Source organism: Oncorhynchus tshawytscha, linkage group LG14 (assembly GCF_018296145.1).
Source record: "Oncorhynchus tshawytscha isolate Ot180627B linkage group LG14, Otsh_v2.0, whole genome shotgun sequence".
Classification (NCBI taxonomy): domain Eukaryota; kingdom Metazoa; phylum Chordata; class Actinopteri; order Salmoniformes; family Salmonidae; genus Oncorhynchus; species Oncorhynchus tshawytscha.
The window spans coordinates 28503207-28531004 of NC_056442.1; the positions used below are offsets into that span (position 1 = coordinate 28503207).

The 27798-nt window shown below is 41.7% G+C and overlaps 1 protein-coding gene across 1 annotated transcript; it reads right to left on the reverse strand.

The window, feature by feature from the left end:
• Positions 1 to 15550: 15550 nt before the first annotated feature.
• On the reverse strand, positions 15551 to 27115 carry LOC112266924 (succinate dehydrogenase [ubiquinone] cytochrome b small subunit B, mitochondrial). Its single transcript, XM_024444866.2, has 4 exons — positions 26994 to 27115; positions 25996 to 26106; positions 20342 to 20492; positions 15551 to 17975 (listed from the first exon to the last, which is right to left on the reverse strand). The coding sequence occupies exons 1-4, from the start codon at positions 27040 to 27042 to the stop codon at positions 17810 to 17812; spliced, it is 477 nt and encodes a 158-aa protein (XP_024300634.1). The 5' UTR covers positions 27043 to 27115; the 3' UTR covers positions 15551 to 17809.
• Between the last annotated feature and the right edge of the window lie 683 nt (positions 27116 to 27798).

Consider the following 27798-nt stretch of genomic DNA (forward strand, 5'->3'; position numbering starts at 1 on the left):
TACCCAGTTCCTTATAATGAATTAGTTGATTCTAAAGTTAACACATGTAAATATCCATTTCGTTGTCATATTATTGTTTTAGAGTTTATAAAACAATCAAATGTAATTCCGATCTTGTCTCACATTCTTGTGCGACCTAATTCATAGGAAAATACACATTTGTGTGACTTCATTTATAGGGAAAAAAACTTTTGGGGGGGGGAAACTTCAGAACAATCTTTTGAAAGTTATTGGAGCAATGCATTTTAGGCAAGGGTGTTCTACATTGGCTTTTTTGTATCCCACATTTATTTACATTCAAAAAATGTTAACAACCCAATATTATTAATCAACCAGGTTGTCACCAAAATACTTATAATATTATAGTAGCCTTATTTTTTAAAATGAATGCCAATGCTGTCTTCTATGCTTGTTTTTGCACATTTCTGCACATTTACAAACAACGTGTTTTTTTAAAGTGGTGTTCTGTTGTTACGGAAGCTTGTATATCAAATAACCTGACAATGATCCGCATATCGGTAGACAAGTAATGTAAGTGTGTTACGCAGCTAAACACAACTATCCTTTTTTTAGGATGCAAACCAGTAACATGAATCACTGTTGATCCATCCTGTTCTGATCTAATGAGATGGATGTAGGATTTCCTAGGGCCTAGAATCAAGGCCTTTCCCAGTCATGAAGGACAAAGCTAGGCCCCTCTTGGTTCTCATTGGCAAAGACTGAACTGAAGTTAGGGGTTATATGTCAGACTCTCCGATACCACTTTTCCCAACATGTTATACCCCAGAGGTTGTAAATAAACCTTTTAAAAGCTGATATAACTTGTATCATTATTATAGGGCTGTGAAACCCATAGCTGAATGGCTTCAGACTGAGTATTTCTCACCATTTATTTACAGAGAGCAATTTCTGTTTTATACCTGTAGTGCCCATTTATTTACAGTAGTGTTGATTTAATTGTTGCTTTCTTCAGTGGAAATACAGAATATATATAAAAGTGCCAAATATACCAAAAGCTAAATCAGCAGACATTTCCGACTGTTTAATCATTACTGAAACTACAAACATTTAACCAGTTAAAGATAATAAATACTTGATGACAAATAATTCATACATACGTCATGAGTACAATAAAGTGAGTGTGTGTAAGTGTATTATGGTGTGTATTATAATTTCCCATCATAAAAATCATCATAACCATCATAAAAATATATCCCCCATCCCCCATTACCAATCCAAATACCTTCAATCTGGCAACCCTCATAAAATTCGAAGTAGCCTTGTACAAACTGCATTATGTAAGAAATTGTGTAATGCACACAAAAAAGTGGAGCCTTGCATTAAAAGCATTATGAAGAAAATTGTGTAATGTAGGCTCCATGAAATACCTTATGAAGAATATCATGTAGGCCTACTGTTGCCTAAACAAAATAGGGCCATTATGACTACAAGTGCACCAGTATCCCAAAGTATTAAGGGAAAACAAGCATAGAAATCAGTTTTGGCATTAATAAAATAACGTCTACTATTGTATTATTTCGTGGACAACCTGGTTGATAAATAATATTGGGCTGTCAACATGTTTTATTTTTTTATGTACAGTACCAGTCAAAAGTTTGGACACAGCTACTCATTCAGGGGTTTTTCTTTATTTTTACTATTTTCTACATTGTAGAAAGACCTCAAAGCTGTGAAATAACACGTTCTGCAGTGATATGCCATCCCATCTGGTTTGCACTTAGTTGGACAATCATTTGTTTTTCAACAGGACAATGACCCAACACACCTCCAGGCTGTGTAAGGGCTATTTGACCAAAAAGGAGAGTGATGGAGTGCTTCATCAGATGACCTGGACTCCACAATCACCCAACCTCAACCCAATTGAGATGATTTGGGATGAGTTGGACCGCAGAGTGAAGGAAAAACAGCCAACAAGTGCTCAGCATATGTGAGAACTCCTTCATGACTGTTGGAAAAGCATTCCTCATGAAGCTGATTGAGAGAATGCCAAGAATGTGCAAAAATCCTACAGTGTGATTTTCTGGATTTTTTTTCTCTCATTTTGTCGGTCATAGTTGAAGTGTACCTATGATGAAAATTACAGGCCTCTCATCTTTTTAAGTGGGAGAACTTGCACAATTGGTGGCTGACTAAATACTTTTTTGCCCCACTGTATATAGTCTTATTTTATAAAAAAAAAAAAAAAAGAAACTTTTTAAACTTGAGTTTTTTTTAGTCAATTTTCTTAACCAACGATGCAGTTCAAGAAATAGAGTTAAGGGCTTGTAAGTGACAGTTGTATTCTTCACATGTGACATAACATTTGATTTGATGTACAATCGGCTATATTTAATTCCTTTTAATGGTTAATTCAATTAACAGTATATTTAGCGGTCTTTATCGGTACCACCAAGAAATGAAGAGTGACTCCACAGCTATCCTATTTAACTGCCCAGTTGTTTGACTAACTCCTATGGACTCGCAACTGGGTTTGGTTTTCATGTTCACCGCCCTGTGGGGTTCTGAGACTCTTCACTGTTATCATTCTCTGGTTGTCTACTGCTAACACTTGGTCCTCTAGTACTGACTGCTGGGTATGTAACAGGACTCGCTCTATCACAATGTTCCACCATGCTTGCCAACTGAGCCCCCCGCCCCATCACAGGTGTAATACCTTGTGCACCTTTGACAGGAACACCAATGGTAACATGTACATTGTTATCATCAACATCTGATACATCTTCTCTTTCATGTTCTGTAATCTCATTTGCAACATATTGTACAAAGTTCACCTTGCCTGCGAATATTCTAAAAGCAGTGGCAATTTTAGCATGTAAATCTTGGTGGGGTAAACTCCCCCAAAAATGTTGAGATACATGCCAGTAAAGCCACTACACCATACTAAACAATATATGAATTGCACAATAACTGTGACAAACGGTGCCCACATAGCTGATATGCCTAAGTTGCTTAAACAAATGTGGTTTCTACTGACAATTGAGATGTGCAAACTATGGCATAATGGGACGACGAGTGGATAAGAAGCAATCCGTAATTTCGATTAAGACATTAATGAGCGAGCTTGGACGGATGTAGTCAAAATAACTATTTGTTCAGCACTTTTGAAAAGTACAGTGACAGAATTCAGAACATGGGCCATTCTTAGTGTTCTCCCTGTACACCAAGTCAGAACTGTAGGATAAATAATGAAGGCTCTTACAATATTCAATGATGACATTTCTTTAAAACAGGTTATAGGCTACATGTGCACCACCAAGTCAGAACAGTGGTCAAAATGAGAGGAAAAGATACCAAATTATTAGGGTGAGGCACATGCGCTTATTACACAGCATACACTTAGTATTACTTTTTTAGCTACAGTATACATGTCTCCCTGGCATATTACATCATTTATGCAGCAGCATACAATACATTTTTGGACTCACCTTGTCAAATCAAATGTATTTGTCACATACACATGGTTAGCAGTTAATGCAAGTGTAGCGAAATGCTTGTGCTTCTAGTTCCGACCCATGCAGTAATATCTAACAAGTAATATAACCTAACAATTTCACAACTACTACCTTATACACACAAGTGAAAAGGAATGAATACGAATATGTACATAAAAATATATAAATGAGTGATGGCCGAACGGCATAGGCAAGATGCAGTAGATGTTATAGAGTACAGTATATACATATGAGATGAGTAATGTAGGGTATGAAAACATTATATGAAGCGGCATTATTTATAGTGGCTAGTGATACATTACATCAAGATGGCAAGATGCAGTAGATGGTATAGCGTACAGTTTATACATATGAGATGAGTAATGTAGGGTATGTAAACATTATATAAAGTGGCCAGTGATAAATTGATTACATCCATTTTTCCATTATTAAAGTGGCTGGAGTTGAGTCAGTATGTTAGCAGCAGCCACTCACTGTTAGTGATGGTTGTTTAACAGTCTGATGGCCTTGAGATAGAAGCTGTTTTTCAGTCTCTCGGTCCCCGCTTTGATGCACCTGTACTGACCTCGCCTTCTGGATGATAGAGGGGTGAATAGGCAGTGCCTCTGGTGGTTGTTGTCCTTGATGATCTTTATGGCCTTCCTGTGACAGCGGGTGGTGTAGGTGTCCTGGAGGGCAGGTAGTTTGACCCCGGTGATGCGTTGTGCAGACCTCACTACCCTCTGGAGAGCCTTCCGGTTATGGGCGGAGCAGTTGCTGTACCAGGCGATGATACAGCCCGACAGGATGCTCTCGATTGTGCATCTGTAAAAGTTTGTTAGTGCTTTTGGTGACAAGCCGAATTTCTTCAGCCTCCTGAGGTTGAAGAGGCGCTGCTGCGTCTTCTTCACCACGCTGTCTGTATGGGTGGACCATTTCAGTTTGTCCGTGATGTGTACGCCGAGGAACTTAAAACTCTCCACCCTCTCCACTACTGCCCCGTCTGCTGTTTCCTGAAGTCCACGATCATCTCCTTTGTTTAGTTGACATTGAGTGAGGTTATTTTCCTGACACCCCACCCCGAGGGCTCTCACCGCCTCCCTGTAGGCCATCTCGTCGTTGTTGGTAATCAAGCCTACCACTGTAGTGTCGCCTGCAAACTTGATGATTGAGTTGAAGGCGTGCATGGCCACGCAGTCGTGGGTGAACAGGGAGTACAGGAAAGGGTTGAGAACGCATCCTTGTGGGGCCCCAGTTTTGAGGATCAGCGGGGTGGAGATGTTGTTACCTACCCTCACCACCTGGGGGCGGCCCGTAAGGAAGTCCAGGACCCAGTTGCACAGGGCGGGGTCGAGACCCAGGGTCTCGAGCTTAATGACGAGTTTGGAGGGTACTATGGTGTTAAATGCTGAGCTGTAATCGATGAACAGCATTCTTACATAGAATGGGTATTCCTCTTGTCCAGATGGGTTAGGGCAGTGTGCAGTGTGATGGCGATTGCGTAGTGGGTCTAGGGTGTCCGGTAGGGTGGAGGTGGTATGGTCCTTGACTAGTCTCTGAAAGAACTTCATAATGACGGAAGTGAGTGCTACAGGGCGGTAGTCATTTAGCTCAGTTACCTTAGCTTTCTTGGGAACAGGAATAATGGTGGCCCTCTTGAAGCATGTGGGGACAGCAGACTGGGATAAGAATTGATTGAATATGTCCGTAAACACACCAGCCAGCTGGTCTGCGCATGCTCCGAGGACACGGCCGGGGATGCCGTCTGGGCCTGCAGCCTTGCGAGGGTTAACATGTTTAAATGTTTTACCCACGTTGACTACAGTGAAGGAGAGCCCGCAGGTTTTGGTAGCGGGCCATGTCAGTGGCACTGTACTGTCCTCAAAGCGAGCAAAAAAGTTGTTTAGTCTGTCTGGGAGCAAGACATCCTGGTCCGCAACGGGGCTGGTTTTTCTTTTGTAGTCCGTGATTGACTGTAGACCCTGCCACATACCTCTCGTGTCTGAGCCGTTGAATTGTGCTGTGCTCACTTGAAAAGGAAGGTGGTGCGGCAGTCCTTCGTCTGCAAATGTTATCATCAAAGTCTGGCATTCTCTGGATTTATGGTACTTTCAAGACAGCTGGGAACTTTCAAAAAACAAGGTTGAATCATGACATTAGTGATCTTCAGGTCGGAGCTCTAGAAAGATTCCGAGTTAGATCGTTCAAAATGTATTTTCCCAGTCGGTTGCTTCTTTCAGAGTTCCCAGTTGTCTTGTACTCACTGAAGTCTGAGATTTCCTAGTTCTGAGTTTCCAGTTGTTTTGAAATGATACAGAAGTCATGGTGGATTGACATCATGGCCAATATTGAATGGTTATCTTAAGGTTGGAAAGGAGACCCTTAAACCCAGACTTGCACCACACATCCACTCCACTGAATAGCAGGCTTGGTTTGCAATGCTTGCAGTTAGCCACGGATTCCTTCCTTCCTTGAGCCTTCTTGGATGGGCACTTCTAATGTAAATCCATGACAGCACCCAAGGGGCTTGAAGTTTCGAGCTCTCCCCGTAGATTTTGTGGTGACATAGTGTTCCCAACATTGAGCCAATCATGGTGCAACTAGAGAACATTTCCAACCCCCTAAGCTCCGTATTTTCCGCTGGCTGCCCCACCACCACAAAAAGCACTGAGCTAGGATGATACACCTGCGTTCTGGAACTGCCTTACTCAAGAAATAGAAAAGGAGACCATGTTTAAATGCAGCTTTATTAACTCAATTATATATATGTTTCTTTACATTGTTTGCAAACTGATATGTGACATGTATTAATGCCAAAATAACATGCAAAACAGGCTTTTTTTGCTAAACAGGTGGGACCCTCAACCTCAGGAGATGCCCTTCTGGAGGCATGCAGCCATAGTCATTATACCCTAATGTCGGCCTAGTTGCCAAATAAAATACAGAGCATATGTTAAATTCCAACATATTTTAACATTCAAGTCATCCTTCATTCAGTTCAGTCAATATGTCATCCATTCAGTCATTTGTCTGAGTTGCAATAGAGAATAGAATAAATGAAAGAGAATAGAACAGTCTTATCCATTTGTTTATTGAAATCATGTGTGTATTCAAAATGATCTAAATGCTCAAGTTCTTTAGCCTATCACTTTAATAATTCAATGTTTAATTTAGGCCAATCCAAATACAAAATAGGCCTTCAATTTGTAGGCATTGCAATTTCGGCTATCATTTTGGGTACTGGTGTCTTGCGGAATCATTTTAGAATGATTTTGTGTTTTATAACTTTTTAACATAGGGCTCCCTTTAAAAAGAGACCTGAGCTCACTGGACTCTAAATATATCCTCTAAAAAATGTTAAACAAAATAGTTGAAGAAGCCCATGCAGTGGCTGATAGGGAAACAGACCTGGCAGTAAGAATAGCCTATAGATAGTCTTGACCATTTGGGACCCCTTGGCTATTTCACTCAGGACAGGTTATAGCCAAGACTTAATCAAGATTTTGTGTTGTCTCATATATTGATATAGCCTCTGCATGATGGGGTTGTGCAATGCAAATTGCTATAAGAGTGGAATTCACTAATACAACAGTCAAAATGAGTAATATAAGGCCTGCAGTCCGTGCTCTCAAATATTGGGAAAAAGTGTGATTCATTAGGTTACATGATGTGCAGAGTAGCCCCACGCGGTTATAAAAATACATTATTCAATTATAAGGCCATTAAATAACACACAATAGCATGGCATATTTAGATAGCGGAATATGCCTAGCCTAAATCATATTTACTTTCTATTTTTCAACTCAAGTGGTTATTCTAGACAAGGCTCTTCTGTGTCTTTATGGTATCATTCTCACACAAGTAATTTGCTGAAGGCCCAAGCCTATACTACGCCATCTACTGGTATAACGTTGTTATTGAATGCCGTTCTAAAACAAGCTCTAGACTTTTATTTTGGAAATGAAACCGGAAGCTGCAAAACAACGTCTGGGCTAGAGTTGCTTGATTGACTAGATAACTTTGGTTCATGCCCTTTGCAGGTGCCACATTACTGACAAAAATTTGTCCATATGAAAAATACCTGTAACCGAGTAAAGGGAGACTAAAGTAAGAACTTAATGTGTAAATGTTCATTCATTTAACGTGTACGTTTCATGTTTCATGCATGGCTTTTCTTACGATCCTAACGATACATACCTTCAACCTTTTTTGGCAGCTATCTCGATCCATAAATATTTCTACAATGGGTTGGTCAAAACAAGCATTGTGATTGGTTGAGACGCGTTCTAAGCCAAATTAAAAAGCATGTTTCGCATGGGTGAGCCTATGACTCAAAAAATTGGAATCTTGTTTTCTGTTCCATCTGAGAAATCCCTGCTCATCCACTCCCATCAGCCCAGCCAGCCAATTCATTAACTTGATCTCCACTGTAAAAGGCATCTAGACATGATTTCCCCTTGCTTTTAGCCTACCATTTGGTTTGTAACAATGGGAGTTTGTACACTGAACAAAAATATAAACACAACATGAAAAGTGTTGGTCCCATGGTTCATGAGCTGAAATATAAGATCCCAGAAATTCTCCAAATGCACAGAGCTAATTTCTCTCAAATGTTGTCCGCAAATTTGATACATCCCTGTTAGTGTGCATTTCTCCTTTGCCAAGATAATCAATCCACCTGACAGGTGTGGCATATCATGGTCTTGATTAAACAGCATGATCATTACATCCCACACCTGGTGCTGGGGACAATAAAAGGCCACTGTTTTGAGGGAGTGTGCAATTGGCATGCTGACTGCAGGGATGTCCACCAGAGCATTTAATGTTCATTTCTCTACCGCCTCCAACATCATTTTAGAGAATTTGGTAATGCGTAAAACCGGCCGCATAACCCCAGGCCACGTGTATGGCATAGTGTGGTTGATCGGTTTGCTGGTGTTAACATTGTGAACGGTGTGCCCCATGGTTGGGTTATGGTATGGGCAGGCCTAAGCTATGGATAATAAACACTAATTGTATCAATGGAAATGTTAATGCACAGAGATACCGTGAGGAGATTCTGAGGCCCCTTGTTGTGCCATTCATCTACTGCCATCACCTCATGTTTCAGCCTGATAATACATGGCCCCAAGTCGCAAAGATCTGTACACATTTTCAGCTTCCAGGTATTATCTCAGTACTTCCATGGCCTGCATACTCTGCAGATATGTCACCCGTTGAGCATGTTTGAGATGCTCTGGATTGACGTGTATGACAGCGTGTACCAGTTCCCGTTAATATCAAGCAATTTCGCAAAGCCATTGAAGATGAGTGGGACAACATTCCACAGGCCACAATCAACAGGCTGATCAACTCTATGCGAAGGAGATGTGTTGCTCTGCATGAGGCAAGTGGTGGTCACTCCAGATACTGACTGGTTTTCTGATTATGCCCCTACTTTTTTTTAAAGGTATATGTGACCAACAGATGTATATCGGTATTTCCAGTCATGAGAAATCCATAGATTAGTGCCTAATGAATGTATTTCAATTGACTGATTTCCTTAACTGTAACTCAGTAAAATCTTTGAAATTGTTGCATGTTGCGTTTTATGTTTTTGTTCAGTATACAAACGTTGCTGTCTGTTACTCGACATTTGCAACATACTTTCAATATTGAAATTCGATCTGGAAAAACGTTTTGCCTGCGCTGCAGACGTCTATATCTGTCTGCTAATATAAGACTATTAAAGGCCCATGGCACTACTTTTGTGAATTTAACTGTGTAGTTGGCTAGCTCCTCTGAACAGTGTCCTGAAGAGAGAGCACATTTTCTATGCCAGGCGAAATCGTGCATCATTAGCTCGTTATGGATGTTTTAAAAACAGTTTAAATGAATGCAAATGCCGCTACTTTGCTGTTAATCTGGATGCACTGTAAATGAACTGTAGTTGGCTAGCTCTCAAGCAAGGGATAAGAACGTTGCCAGCCAGTATGACAATATAACATTTCGGACAAACGACTGGGTCGTGTATCTGGCAACCGAACGGCTTGGGTAGCAACCCTAGATTTGTGTCTGGACAATATCTCATGGAAGGATGAAATAATATGAATAAATGTAAAGAAGCTGGTAACCTGTTGTATGAAAGTTAATGCCCTCAATTGGTGTTTAGAGGATACTGTATATTGGCGCAGTTTGCTGGCCCGAGACGAATACTCATGCCAATATCCTACTGACACTGATTTCTCAGTCATTATCAGTTTATTAATAAGTTGCACTACTTTAGGACTAATGCCCAACTGAGCATTCTACTCAATGCATCCTCATTGTGCGGTGATTTGTGTCTAAAGTGCATTACTGTGGCTTGAAAATACTATGAAATTTAGGAAAACCTTGTCATTTTGATTATGCCACATTGACTTTAGGTACAGTATAACGTTAGCTACCTTAGCATTAGCAGTGCTCGATATTTGTTTTACTAACTTTGCAAGCTAATGGCAAAATTGCCACCAATCTAAAGTAAATTTGACAACATGATGGCAAAGTTGTTTCCTACTAAATGGAAATATATTCTTGTGGTCGGAGGCTCCCTATGGAGGGTGTGACGCAATGGCGAAGCCTCCCGAGGCATGCAGGAACCAAATTTAGCTCCATATTGCATCGCAGTGCGTCTCCCAAATGTTGTTACATTGCGTAGGGCTCCATATTTAAGCAATAAGGCCTGAGGGGGTGTGCTATATGGCCAATATACTACAGCTAAGGGTGTGCCTGGATACAGCCCTTAGCTGTGGTATATTGGCCATACAGTGCCTTCGGAAAGGATTCAGACCTGGATTTTTCACATTTTGTTATGTTACAACTTTATTCTAAAATAGATTCAATTGTTTTTTCACCTCAATCTACACACAATACCCCATAATGACAAGGCAAAAACAGGTTTAGACATTTTTGCTAATTTACTAAAAAAAATCACATTTACATAAGTATTCAGACCATTTCTCAGTACTTTGTTGAAGCAACTTAGGGCAAAGATTATGGCATCAAGTCTTCTTGGGTATGACGCTACAAGCTTGGCACACCTGTATTTGGTGAGGTTCTCCCATTCTCTCAAGGTCTGTCAGGTTGGATGGGGAGAGTTGCTGCACAGCTATTTTTAGGTCTCTCCAGAGATGTTTGATCGGGTTCAAGTCCGGGCTCTGGCTGAGCCTCTCAACAACCTTCAGAGACTTGTCCCAAAGCCACTACTGGTTTGTGTTGGCTGTGTGCATAGGGTCTTGTCCTGTTGGAAGGTGAACCTTCACCCCAGGCTGAGGTCCTGAGCACTCTGGAGCAGATTTTCATCAAGGCTCTACTTTGCTCTGTTCATCTTTCCCTCGATCCTGACTAGTCTCGCAGTCCCTGCTGCTGAAAAACATCCCCACAGCATGATGCTGCCACCACCATGCTTCATTGTAGGGATGGTGCCAGGTTTCCTCAAATCTTGTTTTCATCAGACCAGAGAATCTTGTTTCTCATAGTCTGAGAGTCCTTTAGGTGCCTTTTGGCAAACTTCAAGCGGGCTGTCATGTGCCTTTTACTGAGGAGTGACTTCGGTCTGGCCACTCTACCATAAAGGCCTGATCGGTGGAGTGCTGCAGAGATGGTTGTCCTTCTGGAAGGTTCTCCCATCTCCACAGAGGAACTCTGGAGCTCAGTCAGTGACCACCCGATTGCTCAGTTTGGCCGGGCGGCCAGCTCTAGGAAGAGTCTTGGTGGTTCCAAACTTCTTCCATTTGAGAATTATGAAGGCCACTGTGTTCTTGGGGACCTTCAATGCTGCAGAAATGTTGGTACCCTTCCTCAGATCTGTGCCTCGACACAATCGGACCTCTACGGACAATTCCTTCGACCTCATGACTTGTTTTTTTCTGACATGCACTGTCAAATGTGGGACCTTATATAGACCGGTTTGTGCCTTTCCAAATCCTGTCTAATCAATTGAATTTACCACAGGTGGACTTCAATCAAGTTGTGGAAACATCTCAAGGATGATCAATGGAAACCAGAAGCACCCGAGCTGAATTTTGAGTCTCATAGCGAGGGGTTTGAACACATTGTTTTTAAAAATTTTAATACATTTGCAAACATTTCTAAACCTGTTTTTGCTTTGTCATTATGGGGTATTGTGTGTAGATTGCTGAGGATGTTTTTTAATTTTTTTAATCCATTTTAGAATTTTAGTTGAGTTTGCGGTAGTAGGCAAGGAGGACATTATTTTTTCAAGGTAAAGTGGTGCTTTGAAAGGTTGACTTGGTTTTTTATATCCACATGTGTAAACTACTGATTTTAAATGTGAATTATGTCCATAGCTTTCTCAGACAGAGATTTCACCCTCTGCTCCTTGTGTCTTTGTGTTTTCTTCATGTTGTCTGTATGGACTGATTCCTTGTTATGTCAAAAATAAAGGTAATATACATTTCTTACAATTAAAAGTCATGTGGATCATCTTACCTAGACCATGTGCTTTTTAGGTCCAGCTTAAATAATAGAATGTCAATGTAACTGTCCAGAGAAAGTCTCACGTTCTGTTAACTCATACCCAAATAATGTTGTTGACTCATCCTATACTTGTATTTGTGGCAAAGCATAAATTGGAGAAAAAAAAACACTTCAAAAAACACTTGCTATTTCCTCTTAGAGGATGATGCCATCGGATGCTGTATATAATAATCAGATGGTCTTCGCCCTAACAATGGGAGTAATTGTCCCAAAGGCGGGAAGGCAGGCGGTCTGCTTATTCCCATGTGAATAGATTGACGGGAGTGGACCCTCTCGCTTCGCCTCTTTCTCTCTCACCCACACCTTAATTACCATTATTTTGAAGGAAAACTATTTCACTCATATTGTAATTAATTATAGGTCATATCTCACAGAAATCTGTAAACACTGAACAGTTACTTTTAAAACATGTACACTGAGTATACCAAACATTAGGAACACCTTCCTAATATTGAGTTGCACTCCCTTTTACCCTCAAAATATCCTCAATTCGTCAGGGCATGGACTCTACAAGGTGTCAAGTGTTCCACAGGGATGCTGACCCATGTTGACTCCAATGATTCCCACAGTTTTGTTAAGTTGGCTGGATGTCCTTTGGGTGGTGGACCATTCTTGATACACACGGGACTGTTGAGTGTGGAAAAACTCAGAAGCGTTGCAGTCCTTGACACAAACTGGTGTGCCTGGCACCTACTACCAGTGCTGGAAAAAGTACCCAATTGCCATTCTTGAATAAAAGTAGATACCATAATAGAAAATGACTCAAATAAAAGTCAGCCAGTAAAATACTACTTGAGTAAAAGTCCAAAAGTATATCCTTTTAAACATACTTAAGTATCAAAAGTAAATGTAATTGCTAAAATATACTTAAGTATCAGAAGTCACATGTCACATGCGCCGAATACAACAGGTATAGACTTTACAGTCACATGTTTACTTACAAGCCCTTAACCAACAATGCAGTTAGAAGAAAATCCCCCAAAATTTAAGAGCTAAGAATAACAAATAATTAAAGAGCAGCAGTAAATAACAATAGCAGGACTATATACTATGGGGGGGCAATGAAAATAGTCTGGGTAGTCATTTGATTAGCTGTTCAGGAGTCTTATGGCTTGGGGGTAGAAGCCTCTTGGACCTAGACTTGGTGCTCAGGTACTGCTTGCCGTGCGGTAGCAGAGGGATCAGTCTGACTAGGGTGGCTGGAGTCTTTGACAATTTTTAGGGCTTTCCTCTGACAACGCCTGGTATTGAAGTCCTGGATGGTAGGAAGCTTGGCCCCGGTGATGTACTGGGCTGTACACACTACCCTCTGTAGTACCTTGCGGTCGAAGCCTGAGTAGTTGCCATACCAGGCAGTGATGCAACCTGTCAGGATGCTCTCGATGGAGCAGCTGTAAAACCTTTTGAGGATCTCAGGACCCATGCCAAATATTTTCAGTTTCCTGAGGGGGAATAGGTTTTGTCGTGCCTTCTTCACTACTGTCTTGATGTGCTTGGACCATGTTAGTTTGTTGGTGATGTGGACGCCAAGGAACTTGAAGCTCTCAACCTGCTCCACTACAGCCCCATTGATGAGAATGGGGGCGTGCTCGGTCCGGCTTTTCCTGTAGTCCACAATCGCTCCTTTGTCTTGATCACGTTGAGGGAGAGGTTGTTGACCTTGCACCACACGGTCAGGTCTCTGACCTCCTCCCTAAAGGCTGTCTCATCGTTGTCGGTGATTAGGCCTACCACTGTTGTGTCATCAGCAAACTTAATCATGGTGTTGGAGTTGAGCCTGGCCATGCAGTCATGAGTGAACAGGGAGTACAGGAGGGGACTGAGCACACACCCCTAAGAGGCTCCGTGTTGAGGACCAGCGTGGCGGATGTGTTGTTACCTACCCTTACCACCTGGGGAGTGGCCCATCAGGAAGTCCAGGATCCGGTTAAAAAGATGAGAGGCCTGTAATTTTCATCATAGGTACACTTCAACTATGACAGACAAAATGAGGAAAAAAAATCCAGAAAATCACATTGTAGGATTTTTAATGAATTTATTTGCAAATTATGGTGGAAAATAAGTATTTGGTCACCGACAAACAAGCAAGATTTCTGGCTCTCACAGACCTGTAACTTCTTCTTTAAGAGGCTCCTCTGTCCTCCACTCGCTACCTGTATTAATGGCACCTGTTTGAACTTGTTATCAGTATAAAAGACACCTGTCCACAACCTCAGTCACACTCCAAACTCCACTATGGCCAAAACCAAAGAGCTGTCAAAGGACACCAGAAACAAAATTGTAGACCTGCACCAGGCTGGGAAGACTGAATCTGCAATAGGCAAGCAGCTTGGTTTGAAGAAATCAACTGTGGGAGCAATTATTAGGAAATGGAAGACATACAAGACCACTGATAATCTCCCTCGATCTGGGGCTCCACGCAAGATCTCACCCCGTGGGGTCAAAATGATCACAAGAATGGTGAGCAAAAATCCCAGAACCACACGGGGGGACCTAGTGATTGACCTGCAGAGAGCTGGGAGCAAAGTAACAAAGCCTACCATCAGTAACACACTCCAAAGAACACCATACCTACTGTGAAGCATGGGGGTGGAAACATCATGCTTTGGGGCTGTTTTTCTGCAAAGGGACCAGGACGACTGATCCGTGTAAAGGAAAGAATGAATGGGGCCATGTATCGTGAGATTTTGAGTGAAAACCTCCTTCCATCAGCAAGGGCATTGAAGATGAAACGTGGCTGGGTCTTTCAGCTTGACAATGATCCCAAACACACTGCCCGGGCAACGAAGGAGTGGCTTTGTATGAAGCATTTCAAGGTCCTGGAGTGGCCTAGCCAGTCTCCAGATCTCAACCCCATAGAAAATCTTTGGAGGGAGTTGAAAGTCAATGTTGCCCAGCAACAGCCCCAAAACATCACTGCTCTAGAGGAGATCTGCATGGAGGAATGGTCCAAAATACCAGCAACAGTGTGTGAAAACCTTGTGAAGACTTACAGAAAACGTTTGACCTCTGCCAACAAAGGGTATATAAAAAGTATTGAGAAACTTTTGTTATTGACCAAATACTTATGTTCCACCATTATTTGCAAATAAATTCATTAAAAATCCTACAATGTGATTTTCTGGATTTTTTTTCTCATTTTGTCTGTCATAGTTGAAGTGTACCTATGATGAAAATTACAGGCCTCTCATCTTTTTAAGTGGGAGAACTTGCACAATTGGTGGCTGACTAAATACTTTTTTGCCCCACTGTACACCAGGGAAAATCATGTGACAAAAACACTTTTGTATGCATACTGCTGCAAGACATACAGCATTTCCCTTTGTTGAATGCATATCTTGTCTTGTTTTCTGGTTTCTAGATGATTGCCGGTTCAATATCCAATTCTATAGAAACAATGACATGCCCAGAGGAAGGGCTGTTACTCTCTCTGACTGTGTCATCACCTTTTAAGCAAACTTATATGATGTGCTGTAAGGATTGGAACCAAAAAGGAGTTTCTGCCAAACCACTGGTCAGCATATACATTTTGAATACAGACATTTGCATTCATTTTGAAATTAACAGTGCTTACATCTACGTTACATGTCATGTATGGCTTTATTGTCCAGCTGAACTTCCCACAAAGCAACAAACACACACTGAAACGTTTCTTTAGCCTTTGGGTTGACAACTGAGTTGGGTTCAGCAGTTCAAGAAAAAACATGTTTCCCTTATGAGACAAGACCATTTCAAAGTTTCTCCCAATTGAACACGACCCAGGTGTGATAATTACGGTACCTTCATACCAGCTGTTTGCACAAACACACTTCACACTGACAAGACAAAGGTAACCAAAAAAAAACTTCCCTATTTTCCTCCAGCAGCAATCTTTGGCTGTTCACATGAGGCTGTGCTCTTCATGGAACTAATTCTTGGTACAACTAACTGCAGATTTCAGTCAGGTCGGGTCCGTGCTACTTGAGCTTTGAGGCTGGACCAGATGCAGAGCTCATGAAGTTAGGCACCTCCCTGAGGACTGAGTGTTTTATATGGATTTACAAAATCCTGGAATATGACACAGTTTATGGTACTTTTGTTAAGCAACTGAACTCATCAGCAGTGCATAGAAAGTTATTTTTACAATGAGGGACCATTTGTGTTAATGCTTAAATACCCATTATAAATAGCTTATGATTGCTTAGTTTAATGATTACACTAATATCTGCAGTACTTTAAGTCGGTGTACACGTCGTTCAAATTACTAATAAGAAATGTTAATAATTCATCAGAATACTTCCTACACACAGACACGTTCTACATGTGTGTAGTTCACCATCCACTCAATACATAAACAGATCTGTAATCTTGTCAAACACAATCTATAATATCCACTTTATTCTGAAGAGGTTTAAGGTGCATTCTTCCCAAAGCTAATTTGTGCGTAACAATCTGACCAAACGGATTGGTGACATGTATAAATCGAGACCTAATAAGACAAAACAGTTGATTTTCCAAAGCCATTTGAGCTTTCAGACATGTGTAGTAGTAGGACCAAGACCTTCATGTTTCTTGGCTGTTTAACTTCTACTTGTTTCAGCCGACACTCCCAACAGTACAAAATAAAACGATGCCATTTTGACCAAGTGCATGCACTCATGACTTAACTTCCTATTTGATGCCAGCTGTACTTGACTTGTTGACGCTTTGCAACTGTTCATACATACAAATGATCAGATAAATGGAAAATGTAATTCCTGCCAACATAACATTTATACACTAAGCAAGAGTGATGCCAGGCACAGCTGTGTAAGTAAATTATGCACATTACTATAAAACCAGGATATTGTCATTTGACTGACAACAAACAGGGTTGGTACATGTGGAAGCGCAATGGTGTACAGATCAGTATGCCTACTTTTCTACATGCTCAACCTGGGCTGTGCTCAGTGAGGTGAAATGTTTAGAACGTTGCAGTTAGAAATGTCATGAATAGAGCTGTGGTGATGCCCAATTCTGCATGACAAACGTTCTACAAAATGCATATCTATCTGAACGTTTTCTAACATCACACCCCTTCTGAACAGACCCATAAAGTCCAGAACAGTATGGCTATGGGGTTTAAATACTGCTAGTGGTCACACCCATTTGTTCTTGTCAATCAAATCAGACTGCAAGGTCAAACAGACTAAATGTGTGGCACTAAGCTGACTGCAATGGTCTTGAAGGGCACTAGCTGGTATTTACAGATTGGTGACGGACACAAAACATACCACAAATAAGAATGCAATGTCTACATAATCTCTTCTGTACTAAATTAATTTATTACAGAAGGGATTAAGTAATTTGCCATTGTAGATCTAAAATTAAGGACATATGTAAATCACTGGATACTTCCTCATAAGCATTACACAAAGTGTTTGGAATATAGCAGTTTGATAACAGGAGTGAACTCAGTGAGAGGAAGCTAGAAATGCATTGAATAAACCTGACAATTCTCTATTCTATCTACAAAATGCATTTCTATCGAAGTGTTCTGTAAAATTGCACCCTCTAACAGGCCCCAGGTAGAAGTTAACCGTATAACATTTCACTAAACGGCAGCATACACTGTGTGTGCATGTTTGATTGGGGTCAGAAGGACAACTTATATTTAGTTTAGTCCACATCATAAAATCAACAGGAGCAGATCATTAACAGGCCCGTTGAAGTACAACAAACCTCAACATGAATTACAACACTTGTGAAATTATATATTTATAGAAATGTACATAATCCCTTGAATGTTTACAATCATACCAGAACAAGATGGCCGGTGTCCCAGTGCCCACACCCCCCCCCCATCCCAAACCTCAGTCCATTCATTTGCTCCATAATAGGGCCACCGCTTTACAAATGCCTACATCGTTGTAGTTGAAGTAGCAAAGACCAGCAAAGGTGACAGTCGACAACAGGAAGAGGCCTGCGTTGGCCATCTTGATCTTCGGTTCTCCATGAACATAGTCCGTTAAGACTTGTCCAATCCCCCTGGGGAGGTAAGACAATACAAGAAATGTATGAGACTGCTTAGAACCACAATATTACTGAATAGCCAGTGATTTAGTGCTAAAAAAGGATAAGTTACACCCCCTATACAATTTTTGGTAAACAAGGGCAAAAATAAAGTGGCTAATCATTTAACCATTGTTCTCAAATGTTTTGGGGCACTGAACAAATTCCAGGTCTGAGCGCAAACTTAAAAAGTCTGTGCAACTTTCAGCACGAGTGTACTGTGAACACTGAGGCTGTACCCGCTTTAAAAAGTTACAGTTAAGTGGCCAAGTAGGCTACTTGATCATAATGTAGGCCTATCAGAGTTGCCTACCATCAAAAACAATGTAGAAAATGCATCCCGTAACATTGAAATATGTTCTACCATTCTGCCTACAGTAGCAGCCAATGTGTAGTGTGCAATGTAGGCCTACATTCCATGAGACTTTTGGTTGAAAAAAAAAAACACACAGGGCTTGACATGAACCTGTTTATCCACTTGTCCTTTAGACGAGGTGGCTTAAAATGTTGTTTGATGCAAGAAAAAAACCCTCCTAAAACCTGCTGTATTTGTTGACAGTCTCTCTCTAGTCATGGTTTTGAAGTCTCACAGTAACAACTTTGCTTTTTTTTTTTTAAGCCTGCTACGTTACTGCAGACGCGGTAATCTGATCCAGCCGATTGACCAGCGGTAGGCCTATAGTGCACTTGATTTGCTCTCCGAGCCAGCCGGAAAGGCAGAGTTTGTACCTTCAGACATGAAATGGTTCAAAATGGCAACATACCCTGCACGCTGGACAGCTGAATCAGGTGCACCCACCACCAACAGCCCGAGAACAAAAAAATAAAGGAACACAAGGCTTTACCGGTGCTTTTTAACAGAAATGTTTGGCTATCGAATAGGAATGCCTTGGAGATCAACCAGGCGATCACAATCAACCAGTTGGTGACCACTGCTCTACAAAGTTGAGTGTAGTTTAATCCCGTGCTTCTCTCTGGTGGAGCTGCACAGCTTAGAGGGAACATTGGCGTTAACCCTCCTACGCCACTTGTCATAGCCATCCTGACAGGACACAGTCCTGGCTTCCCCAGCGTAATGTTTGGGAGAGGGAATTGGACAAATGCATCGGATGGCTGAAGACCCACCAGAGAACACACCAACAGCTCAAGGCACCATCATGTGATCTTAGTTAGGTTATTCTTTGTTTAGACTACAGGGTGGGGTGTCTGGTCCTGTTTATGTAGCCCATGTGAAATGGCTAGTTAGCAGTGCGCGCTAGTAGTGCTCAATCAATGACGTCGCTCTGAGACCTAGAAGTAGTCGTTTCCTTTGCTCTGCAAGGGCTGCGGCTTTTGTGGAGCGACAGTTAACGAGGCTTTGTGGATGACTGTTGTTGATGTGTTTGGAGGGTCCCTGGTTCGAGCCCAGGTTGGGGTAAGGATAGGGACGGAAGCAATACAATTACATTGAGAACAAACAGAACTGTAAGCATTAAGGAATGGTGAAATCCTTGAATAGTGCCTAAAGAGAGATGTAAAAAAGATTGGCTTAGCAATGGTCTCAGGACAGAGCTTCGTAGGCGTGCTCAGTGTTCCTCAGTTAACTAGACAATGGTGGTATTTGATGACTCCAGCTCAAATAGCGGCACTCACACAGCCTTAGCAAGTAAGGCGAAGTTAAATGGTACTGATCTCCTGGAACATATGTGGAGCGCGGTTTTAAAAATGGCTGCATACTTCAAAAGTAGCACACATGACCAGCATTCTTAAGAGTCATCTTGATGTTCAAAAGAATATATATATGAGCGTGCATTTCAACTCCTCAGTAACAAGTTTGACAATTAGCTGGTCTTCAGAGGGACATGCCTTGAGGATATCCAAGTACCCCAAACTAAAACCTAAGTGGTATTAACACCACACATGACTAGGATTTGTGCTTTAAACCTGCCACTTTCATTTAGCCAGTGGTCTAGCAATGGCATAGTGCCCCAGGGCGACATTAAGCCCACCTCTTCAAAAATCAAAAAGCTCTCGTAAATGAAAGCAAAATAAATGCTAAGAACAAAACTGTTTTTGCATGAGCAGAAATGTAGTGGACATGGACTTGATTAGTTATCCCAACCACTTGCCTACTCTATTCACCATTGTCCTCCATAAATTCTTCCGACTGTAGTCACAACACAAGTACATTTCAAGCTGAAAAACTATGGTCTGAGCTTATTCGGAACATGTACAACAATTTTGTCCGGAAATGATCGCTTTAGTGGAAATATGAAAGGAAAAACATTTAACCAGAATAAGACAGACAGCTGGCCAGTGCCCTTTAAACCAATGAACATTTTTAGAGGGGAAACTTGTCTTACCAGTGCCCATGCAGGGTGAGGGCAGCAGCCAGTGAGTAGTCAACAGCAGGTCCGGGGAAGTAGTAGGCAGCAGGCCCCAAGGCCAGCAGCAGTACGCTCACCACACGCTCTCCTGTCCAATGCAGGGAGGCAGCTTTGGACACCGAGCCGGCTGCAAAAGGACAAATAACAAAACATCCAATCATACATCCACATGCAGAACTAACCTCTTGTGGAGAGAGAGGGTCATCATTTAAACAGACTCATCATTGAGGGGCGACAGGTAGCCTAGTGGTTAGAGCGTTGGGCCAGTAACCGAAAGGTTGCTGGATTGAATCCCCGAGCTGACAAGGTAAATATCTGGCGTTCTGCTGCTGAACAAGGCAGGTAAAGGCCTACTATAAATCTAACATGTTTTTAGCACATAGAAACAATTAGGTTTGTCTGTTAGCCTAAAGATGTTTTTGCGTTTAACAATTGTCCCAGTCAGTTGAAGTTTATATCTTTCAGGTTCTATTATACACACCAGCGGAGATTGCAGAGGGGAGGATGGCTCATAATAAATAGGCGGAACGGAGCAAATGGAATCAAACACCTGGAAACCATGTGATGTATTTGATACCATTCCACTGTTTCCGCTCTAGCCATTACCACGAGCCCGTCCTCCTCAATTAAGGTGCCACCAACCTCCCGTGGCCAGCTGTTGCTTAGGTTCTCAAGCTTCACAGTTCAAACATCATGCAATGTGTTAGCTAACCTAAATAATGGATGTTATTGTACTAAAACACCATATAGCCCCCTCAGAGTGCCATGACCAACTAACCTGTTTCACCGGTCAGTGAACCTGTTAAAATGTCACTGGCCTGCCACTTGGGGAACTAATTATGTACCAACTAGTGATGCACGATATAAAAATCGGTGAACATATCGGAATCGGCCAATATTAGCTAAAAATGCCAACATCGACATCAGCACGATGTCTAGTTTAACTCCGATGTGCAAAACTGACATACAAAACTGCAAAACTGTGCATACCTATAACGTAGGTACATGACGTAATGACGCCATGGGAAAATGTTGCGCTACACAAATCAAACGTTGTCACATGCGCCGAATACAACAAGTGTAGACCTTACCATGAAATGCTTACTTACAAGCCCTTAATCAACAGTGCAGTTCAAGAAGAGCTAAGAAAATATTAACCAAATAAACTAAAGTATATCGATGGGGTACCGGCGTCAGTGTGCGGGGGTACATGTTAGTTGTGGTAATTTGTACTAGAGGTCGACCGATTAATCAGCACCGATTTAAGATTTCATAACAATCGGTAATTGGCCTTTTTGGCTGACGATTACATTGCAATCCACGAGGAAACTGCGTGGTAGGCTGACCACCTGTTACGAGTGCAGCGTCAAAAGGACCTTGTGGCTGCAAGGAGCCAATTTAAGTTGCTAGCTAGCATTGATTGTTTTTTATAAGATAAGTTTAATCTTCACATAATCACTAGTTAACCTAGTAGTATCATCAACTAGCTTGTCCTGCGTTGCATATAATCAATGTGGTGCCTGTTAATTTATAATCGAACCACAGCCTACTTCGCCAAACGGGTGATGATTTAACAAAAGCGCAATCTTTGCACAAATGTACCTAACCATAAACATCAATGCCTTTCTTAAAATCAATATACATTTTTTAAACCTGCATATTTAGTTAAAAGAAATTCATGTTAGCAGGCAATATTAACAAGGGAATTTGTCACTTCTCTTGCTTTCAGTGCAAGCAGAGTCAGGGTATATGCAGAAGTTTGGGCCGCCTGCCGAACGGTGAACTCATTTGCCAGAATTTTACACAATTATGACATAAAGGTTGTGTAATGTAACAGCAATATTTAGACTTATGGATGCCACTCGTTCGGTAAAATATGGAATTGTTCCGTATTTCGCTGAAAGAATAAACGTTTTGTTTTCGAAATGGTCGTTTCTGGATTTGACCATATTAATGACCAAAGGCTCGTAATGTGTTTTATTATAATTAAGTCTGATTTGATATAGCAGTCTGACTGAGCAGTGATATGCAGGAGCAGGCTCGTAAGCATTAATTCAAACAGCATTTTACTGCATTTGCCAGCAGCTCTTAACAATGCTTAAAGCACAGAGCTGTTTGACTTCATGCCTATCAACTCGAGGCTGGCAATACTAAAGTGCCTATTAGAACATCCAATAGTCAAAAGGTATATGAATTACAAATGGTATAGAGAGAAAGTCGATGCTTCAATTCCTATAATAACTACAACCTAAAACTTCTTAACTGGGAATATTGAACCACCAGCTTTCATATGTTCTCATGTTCTGAGCAAGGAACTTAAACGTTAACTTAAAAAAAAAAAAAAAAACTTCTCCAACACTGTTGTTGCACTATTTAAACCAAAAATTGAACATGTTTCACTATTTATTTGAGACCAAATAGATGTTATTTATGTATAAAATTAAAATAAGTGTTCATTCAGTAGTTGTAATTGTCATTATTTTTATTTATTTTTTAAAATCGTCCGATTAATCAGCATCTGCTTTTTTTTAGTCCTCCAATAAATCGGTATCGGCGTTAAAATCATAAATCGGTCGACCTAATTTGTACATGTAGGTAGGGGTGAAGTGACTATGTATAGATAAACAGCGAGTAGCAGCAGTGTAGAAAACAAATTGAGGGGGGGTCAATGAAATAGTCCGGTGGCCATTTGGTTAATTGTTCAGTCTTATGGCTTGGGGGTTAAAAGCTGTTAAGGAGCTTTTTGGTCCTAGACTTGGCACTCCGGTACGGCTTGACGTGCGGTGGCAGAGAAAGGTTTATGACTGGAGTCTGACAATTTTATGGGCTTTCCTCTGACACCGCCTATGATATAGGTCCTGGATTGCAGGAAGCTTGGCCCCAGTGATGTACTGGGCCGTACTCACTACCCTCTGTAGCTCCTATTAGTCAGATGCCGAGCAGCTGCCATACCAGGCGTTGATGCAACCGGTCAGGATGCTCTAGATGGTGCAGCTATATAACTTTGAGGATCTGGGAACCCATGCCAAATCTTTTCAGTCCCCTGTGGGGTAAAAAGTTTTGTCATACCCTTTTCACAACAGTCTTGGTGTGTTTGGACCATGATAGTTCATTGGTGATGTGGACCCCAAGGAACTTGAAACTCTCGACCCGCTCCACTACAGCCCCGTTGCTGTGAATGGGGACGTGTTCAGCCCTCCTTTTCCTGTAGTCCACGATAATCTCCTTTGTCTTGCTCACGTTGAGGGAGAGGTTGTCATCCTGGCACCACACTGCCAGGTCTCTGACCTCCTCCCGATCGGCTGTCTCATCGTTGTCGGTGATCTGTTGTGTCGTCGGCAAACTTAATGATAGTGTTGGAGTTGTGTTTGGTAATGCAGTTGTGGTTGAACAGGGAGTACAGGAGGGGACTAAGTACACACCCCTGAGGGGCCCCAGTGTTGAGGATCAGTGTGGCAGATGTGTTGTTGCCTACCCTTACCACCTGGGGGAGGCCCGTCAGGAAGTCCAGGATCCAGTTGCAGAGGGAGGTGTTTAGTCCCAGGGTCCTTAGCTTAGTGATGAGCTTCATGGGCACTATGGTGTTGAACGCTGAGCTGTAGGCAATGAACAGCATTCTCTCACAGGTGTTCCTTTTGTTCAGGTGGGAAAGGGCAGTGTGGAGTGTGATTGAGGTTGGGGCGGAATGCGAATTGGAGTGGGCCTAGGGTATCCGGGTGGATGCTGTTGTGAGACATGACCAGCCTTTCAAAGCACTTCATGTCTACCAACGTGACTGCTATGGGCTAGTAATCATTTAGGCAGGTTACCTTCGCTTCCTTGGGCACAGGGACTATGGTGGTCTGCTTGAAACATGTAGGTATTAGACTCGGTCAGGGAGAGGATGAAAATGTCAGTGAAGACACTTGCCAGTTGGTCCGCACATGCTTTGAGTACACGCCCTGATCGTACATCTGGCCCCGTGGCCTTGTGAATGTTGACCTGTTTAAAGGTCTTGCTCACATAGGCTACCGAGAGCGTTATCACCCAGTCATCCAGAACAGCCGGTGCTCCTGTGCATGCTTCCGTTGTCTCGCTGAAAGCTTTCCTAACCTAACCCACAAGGTCTGCGGTGTGGACCGAGCAGTCATTTGAAAGAGTAAGAACATTTCAGCGAGACAACTCAAAGGAAAAATCCATTAACGCCAAGACAACGGTATTCATTGCCCTTGACAATCAACCGTTCTCTGTTGTAGGTGATGTTGGCTTTCGCCGACTGGTCGAGCACTGGTACACACTAACAAGTGCGCTATTTTTCAGATGTTGCCCTCCCGGAGCTACACAGTAAAAGCGTCACTGCTATTAGCGTCACGACTGACATTTGGCCCAGCGATATCAGCCCCATGAGCATGCAGAGTCTGACAGCACAGTGGGTCATCAAGGATTTCGTGCAGAGGAAAGTACTGAGAACATGTTTGAAACTTGAACACACTAGCTAGCTCCATTCGAATAACTGACTCGAGAAATAAGCTCTTCAACTGCACCTGCAGCAGACGTGATACCCTCCGTCATGGGATTGAAACGTCTGCTCAACAAAACTGCCCACACAGGCTGTGAACAATTGATTCCATGCTCGATGCTATGTACAAGGACCGCTACTTCAATGCAGACAAGAAACAGGGTTTACGTGAAAAGTTACATACACAGCTGGACAAGATGAAAAAAGACTGACTGTGCGCACCGAGGAAGAGGCGCCACGGACAGAGATGAAACTTCACTGTTTGACATGCATGAATAAATCCTGGTTGAGAATGAAACGACGGAACAGAACAGTGAGTAAGTGGAAGAAATAGGTTTTGATTATGTTTTACTGGTAATGGGGACATACGTAAATGCCAACAAAATAACTTTTTGGTCAGTGTGGTGTGTGTAACCTTTATTTAACCAGGTAAGTCAGTTAAGAACAAATTCTTATTTACAATGATGGCCTACCTGGCCAAGCCCGGATGACGTTGGGCCAATTTGTGCACCGCCCTATGGGACTCCCAATCAAGGCCAGATGTGATACAGCCTGAATTCGAACCAGGGACTATAGTGACGCCTCTTGCACTGAGATGCAGTGCCTTAGACCACTGCATCCATGTGTTAACTATTTAACCGTACTAGAATGCTTAAAAGGCCGCTAAAATATTAAATATCAGTATCGTTTTTTTTGTCAACTTAAAATATTGGATATCAGTCAAAAATGTCATATCGGTGCATCACTAGTACCAACCACACAAACAACATGCCAGGTGGGACATCACTAACCGGCTCCATGACAAATGACTTAACCCCCACTCTCTCAAGTCCTTCTTACATGACACAATTCAGTGTACAAGAAAGGAAGAAAATACTAGAATCCCCTTGGGTGTAGGGCTGTAGGCTCTAATCATAATATAGGCCTACCACTCACCTTACATAACATGTAGCCTAACCTGAACATTGATTACTTTAAGGAGTCATAAAAATCACAAAAACACACAATGGCCACAGTGTTCTGGTAAGACTGGTATTCCTCTTAGGCAACACATACAGCCCATTATTAATCTTTGAGTGCTACAGGCAAACTGTAGGCTATCAGCAAAACTCTTATCGTGGGAACAACAAACCACGGAGAGATGAGGATCCATGAATCCTTGCCGTCAACGGGTAGGACCGGTCTTGGTCCTTTTGCTGTGTGACCAAGGGTCGTGCAAGCAGAGAGCTGCGATAAAACAACACTGTAGGGAGAAGACAAATCAGTGTCATGAACTATGACAATATTTCAACTAAATCACAATATTTACTGTTCAATTAGAAGTAGGCTATAAAATAAGACAAAGCAACAAAAAACAATATGGCTTAAGCTATAATGTAATGTCAATTGTTCACACATGGCTCAGTTACAAAATGTGAATATTATTTCACATAGGCCTTTATAAATCAGAGGATGAGTCTTCCCTCAAGGAGTATCATGAAAATAAACCATTCCATGTGTTATGTGGTTGTCAGCAATCAGGGGTAGCCTACCTGGTTTATATGTTTTTTAGGGTAACTTGCTTGTGTGCATCTTGTGTCTTGGTAGTTGTTTAAAGTAGTGTATCTACAACTAGCAGTCACATAAGGTAATGGCAACTATTCGAGAAACTGAAACATAGGCAGCCAATGACTGGATGAATTGGATTAATGCCACACTGTGGGATTACAATAGCCTAAAATGTATATAGAATATTTTGAAAAGTGATAGATTATGTTAACCATAACCCTTAGTTCCTACCAAGCATGAGGCCTAAAACTGATATGAAGTGTTTAGAATCGAGGTTGGTCATTTTAGCTGATTCAGGATACTTTACAAGATCCGTAAACGGATCTGATTCAATGCAGAGTGAAGCCGGCTAGAGCGTTGTGCAAGTAACCAAAAGATCACTGGTTCGAATCCCCGAGCCACTATGAACTTGAAAAGTCGTTGCTTTGCTCATCCATCAGCTATCATTAACGTTAGCTGGCTAGCTACTAGCAAGTTACGATATGTATGTACAACGTTACTTTGGACAAAAACAAAACTGTAATTATCAAGAACAACGATATGAAATACACACAATTGTGGAATTAACACAAAGACACTTACGTTTGCCACCTCTGTGGCAGACTGAACTTATCCTGACGATGGCCGCCATGACGATTACCCAACCAAGGTCACACAAATCTTACCCGGGTGTAGTTGCTGTTTTGTCCACTGCTGACCAAGAGTTTTTAAGCACTGGGTGATAGTCGACTGCGGATGCTTCTTCGTCTTCTTTGCATATGCCACATAAACTGCATTTTAATCCAAACAAAATGTTTGCTTGATCTTGGTTTAATAGGCTTTTTCTAATGAATGTATAAGAAACATATACATTTTTAGCAAACTTTATGGACAATGTTGATCTGCAAAAAGAAAAGACTGCACATTGCAATATTATTTATTTTTTTTAATTTTACCTTTATTTAACCAGGCAAGTCAGTTAAGAACACATTCTTATTTTCAATGACGGCCTGGGAACAGTGGGTTAACTGCCTGTTCACGGGCAGAACGACAGATTTGTACCTTGTCAGCTCAGGGGTTTGAACTCACAACCTTCCGGTTACTAGTCCAACACTCTAACCACTAGGCTACCCTGCCACCCCAATGTGTTGACCACAAGGTATGCATCTGGTCCCAGACATTAACAACTCCTGTAGAAAGGCTGCATTCAAGTAAGATGATAAACACTTATACTACCTGAGGATAATACTAAACATGACTCCCGATAAACATTTTGAATTCTGGATTTAATAAATAAGAACTAGGCTAAATCCTGTTTTACTAGACTATATCCCCGGGCAGTACTAATAATGAAGTAAGGTTTAAAAAAATGTGCAATGGTCAATCTTAAAGTGGCAATCCTTAGTTG

Excerpts from the sequence above, each read along its gene's own strand:
- LOC112266924 (XM_024444866.2), bottom strand. The coding sequence starts at position 27,042 with ATGGCGGCCATCGTCAGGATAAGTTCAGTCTGCCACAGAGGTGGCAAA. Across the intron at positions 20,493-25,995 it reads TGGATCCTCATCTCTCCGTG|CCGGCTCGGTGTCCAAAGCT; the intron begins GTTTGTTGTTCC and ends GTCCTTTTGCAG. Across the intron at positions 17,976-20,341 it reads CTCACCCTGCATGGGCACTG|GGGGATTGGACAAGTCTTAA; the intron begins GTAAGACAAGTT and ends TTACCTCCCCAG.